This window comes from Mytilus trossulus, chromosome 11 (assembly GCF_036588685.1).
Source record: "Mytilus trossulus isolate FHL-02 chromosome 11, PNRI_Mtr1.1.1.hap1, whole genome shotgun sequence".
NCBI classification, from domain to species: domain Eukaryota; kingdom Metazoa; phylum Mollusca; class Bivalvia; order Mytilida; family Mytilidae; genus Mytilus; species Mytilus trossulus.
Genome location: NC_086383.1, coordinates 16,416,229 through 16,425,668, shown reverse-complemented (window position 1 = coordinate 16,425,668; position 9,440 = coordinate 16,416,229). Strand labels below are relative to the sequence as shown.

The 9,440-nt window shown below is 35.0% G+C and overlaps 2 protein-coding genes across 2 annotated transcripts; both read right to left on the bottom strand.

Moving 5' to 3' along the window:
- Window positions 1-1,698: 1,698 nt before the first annotated feature.
- On the bottom strand, window positions 1,699-5,378 carry LOC134690786 (uncharacterized). Its single transcript, XM_063550833.1, has 4 exons — window positions 4,614-5,378; window positions 3,841-4,098; window positions 3,146-3,292; window positions 1,699-2,804 (listed from the first exon to the last, which is right to left on the bottom strand). Exons 1-4 carry the CDS (start codon window positions 5,071-5,073, stop codon window positions 2,002-2,004), a joined length of 1,668 nt encoding a protein of 555 aa, XP_063406903.1. The 5' UTR covers window positions 5,074-5,378; the 3' UTR covers window positions 1,699-2,001.
- Window positions 5,379-5,520: 142 nt separating this feature from the next.
- On the bottom strand, window positions 5,521-8,969 carry LOC134690785 (uncharacterized). Its single transcript, XM_063550832.1, has 4 exons — window positions 8,178-8,969; window positions 7,405-7,662; window positions 6,710-6,856; window positions 5,521-6,368 (listed from the first exon to the last, which is right to left on the bottom strand). Exons 1-4 carry the CDS (start codon window positions 8,635-8,637, stop codon window positions 5,566-5,568), a joined length of 1,668 nt encoding a protein of 555 aa, XP_063406902.1. The 5' UTR covers window positions 8,638-8,969; the 3' UTR covers window positions 5,521-5,565.
- Between the last annotated feature and the right edge of the window lie 471 nt (window positions 8,970-9,440).

Genomic DNA, 9,440 nt, shown 5'->3' with positions numbered 1-9,440 from the left:
TTTTTGCTGTGCATATACTGATTGTTGGTTATAGATGGATATCACCTTGTTCTTTATTCTCCAATTAAACAAAGATGCTTCCCTTTAGAAGGGAACGTTTTTCTGTTTGCTAATTACAATTCATTAAAAGAGGGACGAAAGATACCAGAGGGACAGTCAAACTCATAAATTAAAAAAATACTCTGACAACGCCATGGCTGACAAAATAATCAAAAGACAAACAGACAAATAATAGTTCAGAAGAGAAAACATAGAAAACTAAGAACTAAGCAACACGAACCCCAATAAAATCGGGGTGATCTCAGGCGCTCCGGAAGAGTAAGCAGATCCTGCTCCACATGTGGCACCCGTCATGTTGCGTATGTTATTACAAATTCGGTAGGACACATTTGTAAAATGAATGGTATTATAATTAGAACATACGGAACATAACCGATATCATTTGTGAAACGGTTATTCCATGATAAAATTATAAATAAGAAAATAAAATAAATAATAAAAATTGTTTGTAATTTAGACATTGCACAAACTGATATTTCAATTTTATAGAGGTACTTGTTGAAACGAAACCATTTCTGCTATTTTTGTATTTAACAACAAGATAACTGTAATAATACAGTGCAAGTTTTTCAAGGATGCTCTTAAAAAGAGGAAACATTTTACAATTATCGTTTTGTCTTAATTATAATATTATTTCAAGATAACGTGATATTATACACCCAAATTGTTGGCCAATACTATGGTGAGTTTTCGCAAGACGAAATCAGAAAGTACTTTTTCAATGTTTTAAGTGCAGTTTAATGTGTTTCCTCCTTTTAAGTCTAAAACTACCTCTGCTCCATTTTTGTCACAGACATAAAACGATTCATAGTTCCTCGTGTACTTATTATTCCTTATTGACTGATTAGATAAAATTGAGAAAAGAAATGGGGAATGTATAAAAGAGACAACAACCCGACCATAGAAAAAACAACAGCAGAAGGTCACCAACAGGTCTTTAATGTAACGATAAAATTCCGCACCCGGAGACAATGTTTGGATTTGGGTGTTCCCAGTGTGTGTCAATCATGAAATGCTATTGAGGGCATTATACTATTTTCATCTGAAAATCCCGGATGACTTGGAGTCACATGTCCAGTAAACAATGTTTTGACATTCACCTCGACTTGTCAAGTACTTATATATCAACTCATATTTAATTCACTTACTTATTGCTAACGATTTTCTATTTAATGTTTTTTGTTGTGTTTGGTAAAATGACCAAAAGAGGGAAGATCGGCATTGTTTTAAGTTTTAAAATGTTATGAATTTGATTTTTTAAAACATGTTGCACGGTCAGATTGAAATCGGTATAATATTTGGATTATTCTAAAAAAAAATAATATTCAATTCATTCATTTTTGTCTGTGACATTTTGATATCCATTCAATCATTTATACATATTATTTATATTAGAAATGACAGCATAGTTTTTCCTCTCAGGGAGGAAGTGAGACAATATTTTCATTACTATAGTATTAATAAATGGGTAATTTTATAATGGACTGGTTATATATTCAAGGTCTGTAATAACGGCCCAAGGATTGCTGTAATGGCCCGAGGCAACGCCGAGGGCCATTACAGTAATCCGCGGGCCGTTATTACGGACCGAGGATATATAACCAGTCCATTATTAAATTACCCATTTCTTAATATAGTATTAATAAATGGGTAATTTTATAATGGACTGGTTATATATCCAAGGTCTGTAATAACGGCCCAAGGATTGCTGTAATGGCCCGAGGCAACGCCGAGGGCCATTACAGTAATCCGCGGGCCGTTATTACGGACCGAGGATATATAACCAGTCCATTATTAAATTACCCATTTCTTAATACTTTTATTAACCAGTTCTGAGGCAATAAAAATGGAATTGTATTTTTTCTTAATTATTTACTGATAACAAAATTTTTCAACAAGGACAACAAATACAGATTGAATTAGGAACTTGTCTGATAATTATTAAGACTCTTGAGAGCTGGAAAAGTCATCCCGTTTCCTCTTCCCAGAAAATATGTTTAGATTTATGACTCCACCATTAATAACAGCGCCAGTTAGAATACTGAATGGATTACTGCAGTCTTTTCTATTGGCAATCATGTTACTTTTACTATTGTTAACAATGCTAGAAGCCTGAGATGGTTTTTCAAACATAGATAGCTCTGAATCATTTTCCTTGTCATAATGAATATCAAGAGTTTTTTCTTGAGAGGAAACAATGTGAATATCATATTCAGGACAGTCACTGGTATCCTTATCTGAATTCTCAGGTGCCGTTTCATTCTGATTGCTGGAACATGGAGGAATGACAACATTTGATATGATATTTGATGCCTGGTCTTGTTGTTTCATAGACGGAAAATTATAGTGTGTGAGTGTCGAGATTCCTTTCCATCCGCCTAGCTGGGCAACTTCAGTAGGTGGGCGCTCTGAATGTAACAAACTGGTTGCAAAAGTTTTACGGGTTGAATGATTGACTTTACGGCCATATAACTGTGCGGCCTCGGCCATAGTTTTCATCATAGTCCCCAATTTGTTCTTCCCAATACATTGATGTGAATACCATACATCTTCCTTAGGTTTGTCCAAAGGTCTTAAATAAAACTTGGATGATGGGTCATTTTGAAGATCTGCTGGTCTTTTGCTGATGTACAATTTTAACATTTTTATCGGACAGTTTGGGTTTTCTTTTTGTTCGAACATTTTAGGTGCTACTGTTCTATAGTCAGAAGACTTGGCGCCAGTTCTCGTCTTAGTTGTTCTCTCTGAAAAATTATAAAAACAAACACATGCTTTCAATATCAAACATCATTAGGACACTGGAATGACACTTTATGCTAAATAGATAGCAGTTTATTATTGTTGTTGAACAAAACTTTAATGGTTTGTGTGTTAACGACACACAAACAAACAGACAGTTGCACGAAATAAGCGTAAACATGTGGGTAAAAGCTTATGTCAGATGAAAATTTGTATCAGGCGTAAGGAGAAACAGACATGAATAAAATTATATGCCCCAACAAGTTATTAAAATTACCTCTGATAAACTGCAATGTAAATGAAAATTTTGTGTACCATATGTGCACAACATGTGCTATGAACTAACCATTAAATTCCACATATTCTTTCCCATTGGAGTCTTGCTTCATAGTAAGGTCTCCAAGAAGGAGGGATGCATGCTCCTGACGACCTCTGAATCCGAAGAAAACACCATTGTTGAGCCAGACTGTGTTTAGTAGTGACGTGGGATTAGCTGAAAATAAACAATGATAAATTTAAAAATAGGGCACTATCCAGAGATTAAATGGTCTTACTCCGAAACCAGTAAACAGATTTTTCTGAAAATCAAACTTAGCTTAGCCTGTTTTTTTAATCATGCTTAACAACAGTACAAAGTTTCATTGGAATCGGTCAATCTGTTCTCAAGTTATCATCAGGAAACCGTCGGGGGACAGACGGATGGACAGACGGACACTCAAATGAAATCACATTATACCTTGCCACTTTGTGTGACAGGATATAAAAACAAAACAATTTTTTTAATTAGCTTCATTCCATTTAATTTTTTAACCTAATTTATCTTGACATTCATTTGTCATGTTTGTAGGAAAATCAAAAACTATATTCATGCTATTTGTACAAATGCAGTACAATGTCTCCTGTATGACACTAAATCTGTTATATCCCAAAACTTTCATCAAAATTGATATAGCACCATGTTTTTTTAAATATTGAAATCCAATATTCAGTATCTATTGTGATGTACAAAAATGTACATTTGTAAAAATAAATTAATGATACCTGAACCAAGCAGCTGTTTGTCATAAAGATTTTGGATTTCCTGTGTGTCTATAGGTTCAGCTCTATTTCTTTTATTCCCTTTTCCCTCTTGTTTCAATTGCTTTCTTTTGGCCTCGAGCACCTTTCTTGAATGGCTGAAATCGTCATTTCTTTTCAAATCCACTACAACTTTATTGTTTTTCATGTGTCTCTCAATACTATTCTGGAATCCTGTAAGCGTGTCTGGTTCATACTCCTGTCCCTCTTTGTTCCTTACACCTTTAAATAGAAACATAAAAAAAGTGAACATTAACCCCATTCAGCCTGTATCCTCACTCTGTATGTACAAAATTTACATGAAATACAAAAAATATACATGTATCATACAAAAATCAATTGATATCAACAAGAAAACACAGATGTCTCACAAGGTAAATTGTGCTATGAAATTGTTAACTTGTATTGAATTTTCATTTTAATTTTCTTATTTTGAATGAGTGTACAAAATTCAATGAAGATCTGACTAGCTGTTTGCAAGGATTCAGCCTACATACAAGCGTAACTTCAGCTGAAATTCAAAAGTTAGTATAGGACGGACAGACTGATATTACAAAATATAAACAAGATGTCCTGAATGATATTGGACAGACTAAAAAATTCAGTATACATGTTCCTATCCGTAAGCCGTCACGAAGCTGGCTAAAGCATGTACAAATCTATTTTATCAAAAATCATTACCATAGTAACATATTTTTAGGAGTCTTTAAGTTGAAGTAAAAAACTTTTAAACTAACCTAAGTAAAACCGGGCTAAAATAGCATCTAGTTCCTTAAACGGAATCATCTGCAGCTCTCTAAACTCTCCTACTTGCTGTGCCCAGGTGTAGAAAGTTTTAACATCTGATCTTGTTTTGTAGTCCGTGTTTTTATTTACATTTTTCCTGAGAAATTCGTCTGTGTCCTCATTGGAAACTGATCTAAATCTACTGCTTCCTGTGTCACGCTGCTCGTGTGTTTCCGTCGGATCACCTTCGTCATTGTTGTTGTTGTCATTGTTCAAGCGGTTTACTTCGATTTCATGTAGCTCGACATTGTCATGGGATTGTTCCCCTTGCAGGACGGAGGTAAGAGCGTCGAACGTCTCCTTCTCTGCAAGCATTTCGTACCTCATTATGTCATGAGACAAAACATCAAGCATGTCTTCGCCATTCTTGGCGTATCTGTCCGATATTTTTGCAGGAACAAGGCCTGCCATACTGTACTGTCGTCTGCGTCTATAGAGTTCCGGTTGTAAATATAGCACGCAAAATGTTGCTAAAAGAAGTTACGCAGTCCTGGACTTGTAGGTAATTCCACAGAAAAGTTGCACAGATCTTTTCAAAACATAAAATTGAAATCGAAGCGGACACTGATGTCAGCCATTTTTTTTTTGGTTTTTCAACATTATTGCACGTGCTCATAAAGGACTGGCAACAAATCAATAATGGACCGGATATGAGTCATAATGGACCGGGTAAAAGTCATAATGGACCGGGGTGACTATTTTGGGTAAAATAATGTATTGACACCTATTATAATGATAGGACAGTTAAGCTTATAATTATACTAACTGGTTAATAATACTTTTATTAACCAGTTCTGAGGCAATAAAAATGGAATTGTATTTTTTCTTAATTATTTACTGATAACAAATTTTTTCAACAAGGACAACAAATACAGATTGAATTAGGAACTTGTCTGATAATTATTAAGACTCTTGAGAGCTGGAAAAGTCATCCCGTTTCCTCTTCCCAGAAAATATGTTTAGATTTATGACTCCACCATTAATAACAGCGCCAGTTAGAATACTGAATGGATTACTGCAGTCTTTTCTATTGGCAATCATGTTACTTTTACTATTGTTAACAATGCTAGAAGCCTGAGATGGTTTTTCAAACATAGATAGCTCTGAATCATTTTCCTTGTCATAATGAATATCAAGAGTTTTTTCTTGAGAGGAAACAATGTGAATATCATATTCAGGACAGTCACTGGTATCCTTATCTGAATTCTCAGGTGCCGTTTCATTCTGATTGCTGGAACATGGAGGAATGACAACATTTGATATGATATTTGATGCCTGGTCTTGTTGTTTCATAGACGGAAAATTATAGTGTGTGAGTGTCGAGATTCCTTTCCATCCGCCTAGCTGGGCAACTTCAGTAGGTGGGCGCTCTGAATGTAACAAACTGGTTGCAAAAGTTTTACGGGTTGAATGATTGACTTTACGGCCATATAACTGTGCGGCCTCGGCCATAGTTTTCATCATAGTCCCCAATTTGTTCTTCCCAATACATTGATGTGAATACCATACATCTTCCTTAGGTTTGTCCAAAGGTCTTAAATAAAACTTGGATGATGGGTCATTTTGAAGATCTGCTGGTCTTTTGCTGATGTACAATTTTAACATTTTTATCGGACAGTTTGGGTTTTCTTTTTGTTCGAACATTTTAGGTGCTACTGCTCTATAGTCAGAAGACTTGGCGCCAGTTCTCGTCTTAGTTGTTCTCTCTGAAAAATTATAAAAACAAACACATGCTTTCAATATCAAACATCATTAGGACACTGGAATGACACTTTATGCTAAATAGATAGCAGTTTATTATTGTTGTTGAACAAAACTTTAATGGTTTGTGTGTTAACGACACACAAACAAACAGACAGTTGCACGAAATAAGCGTAAACATGTGGGTAAAAGCTTATGTCAGATGAAAATTTGTATCAGGCGTAAGGAGAAACAGACATGAATAAAATTATATGCCCCAACAAGTTATTAAAATTACCTCTGATAAACTGCAATGTAAATGAAAATTTTGTGTACCATATGTGCACAACATGTGCTATGAACTAACCATTAAATTCCACATATTCTTTCCCATTGGAGTCTTGCTTCATAGTAAGGTCTCCAAGAAGGAGGGATGCATGCTCCTGACGACCTTTGAATCCGAAGAAAACACCATTGTTGAGCCAGACTGTGTTTAGTAGTGACGTGGGATTAGCTGAAAATAAACAATGATAAATTTAAAAATAGGGCACTATCCAGAGATTAAATGGTCTTACTCCGAAACCAGTAAACAGATTTTTCTGAAAATCAAACTTAGCTTAGCCTGTTTTTTTAATCATGCTTAACAACAGTACAAAGTTTCATTGGAATCGGTCAATCTGTTCTCAAGTTATCATCAGGAAACCGTCGGGGGACAGACGGATGGACAGACGGACACTCAAATGAAATCACATTATACCTTGCCACTTTGTGTGACAGGATATAAAAACAAAACAATTTTTTTAATTAGCTTCATTCCATTTAATTTTTTAACCTAATTTATCTTGACATTCATTTGTCATGTTTGTAGGAAAATCAAAAACTATATTCATGCTATTTGTACAAATGCAGTACAATGTCTCCTGTATGACACTAAATCTGTTATATCCCAAAACTTTCATCAAAATTGATATAGCACCATGTTTTTTTAAATATTGAAATCCAATATTCAGTATCTATTGTGATGTACAAAAATGTACATTTGTAAAAATAAACTAATGATACCTGAACCAAGCAGCTGTTTGTCATAAAGATTTTGGATTTCCTGTGTGTCTATAGGTTCAGCTCTATTTCTTTTATTCCCTTTTCCCTCTTGTTTCAATTGCTTTCTTTTGGCCTCGAGCACCTTTCTTGAATGGCTGAAATCGTCATTTCTTTTCAAATCCACTACAACTTTATTGTTTTTCAGGTGTCTCTCAATACTATTCTGGAATCCTGTAAGCGTGTCTGGTTCATACTCCTGTCCCTCTTTGTTACTTACACCTTTAAATAGAAACATAAAAAAAGTTAACATTAACCCCATTCAGCCTGTATCCTCACTCTGTATGTACAAAATTTACATGAAATACAAAAAATATACATGTATCATACAAAAATCAATTGATATCAACAAGAAAACACAGATGTCTCACAAGGTAAATTGTGCTATGAAATTGTTAACTTGTATTGAATTTTCATTTTAATTTTCTTATTTTGAATGAGTGTACAAAATTCAATGAAGATCTGACTAGCTGTTTGCAAGGATTCAGCCTACATACAAGCGTAACTTCAGCTGAAATTCAAAAGTTAGTATAGGACGGACAGACTGATATTACAAAATATAAACAAGATGTCCTGAATGATATTGGACAGACTAAAAAATTCAGTATACATGTTCCTATCCGTAAGTCGTCACGAAGCTGGCTAAAGCATGTACAAATCTATTTTATCAAAAATCATTACCATAGTAACATATTTTTAGGAGTCTTTAAGTTGAAGTAAAAAACTTTTAAACTAACCTAAGTAAAACCGGGCTAAAATAGCATCTAGTTCCTTAAACGGAATCATCTGCAGCTCTCTAAACTCTCCTACTTGCTGTGCCCAGGTGTAGAAAGTTTTAACATCTGATCTTGTTTTGTAGTCCGTGTTTTTATTTACATTTTTCCTGAGAAATTCGTCTGTGTCCTCATTGGAAACTGATCTAAATCTACTGCTTCCTGTGTCACGCTGCTCGTGTGTTTCCGTCGGATCACCTTCGTCATTGTTGTTGTTGTCATTGTTCAAGCGGTTTACTACGATTTCATGTAGCTCGACATTGTCATGGGATTGTTCCCCTTGCAGGACGGAGGTAAGAGCGTCGAACGTCTCCTTCTCTGCAAGCATTTCGTACCTCATTATGTCATGAGACAAAACATCAAGCATGTCTTCGCCATTCTTGGCGTATCTGTCCGATATTTTTGCAGGAACAAGGCCTGCCATACTGTACTGTCGTCTGCGTCTATAGAGTTCCGGTTCTAAATATAGCACGCAAAATGTTGCTAAAAGAAGTTACGCAGTCCTGGACTTGTAGGTAATTCCACAGAAAAGTTGCACAGATCTTTTCAAAACATAAAATTGAAATCGAAGCGGACACTGATGTCAGCCATTTTTTTTTGGTTTTTCAACATTATTGCACGTGCTCATAAAGGACTGGCAACAAATCAATAATGGACCGGATATGAGTCATAATGGACCGGGTAAAAGTCATAATGGACCGGGGTGACTATTTTGGGTAAAATAATGTATTGACACCTATTATAATGATAGGACAGTTAAGCTTATAATTATACTAACTGGTTAATAAATACAAATAAAAACGAATCCATTCAAAGGTAGAGAGTAGATTTGAGCTCCCAAAGTCGGTATTCACTAACGATGGAAAAGAAAGGAAAGATGTCTTCGTTCATACTTCCGTTCCAACCGTGCTGTACCCTTTTCAATTGCACGATGTAGCAAGTGGTTGATACTGAGCAATTCCAAAGCAAGTGTCATAAAAATATATAGTGTATAAAAAGAAGATTTGGTATGATTGCCAATGAGAAAACTATCCACAAAAGACCAAAATGACACAAACATTACCAATTATAGGTTAGCGAGAAAACTAACGCCCTTATGTATGTAAAAAATGAACGAAAAACAAGTGTGCCTAGTTTTAAGGTTCATGCCTATAGATCGATTGATAAATGTTTGATTTGAATAGTACCAACAACTATTGATGTTCCAACTGTACAAATAAAATTGAG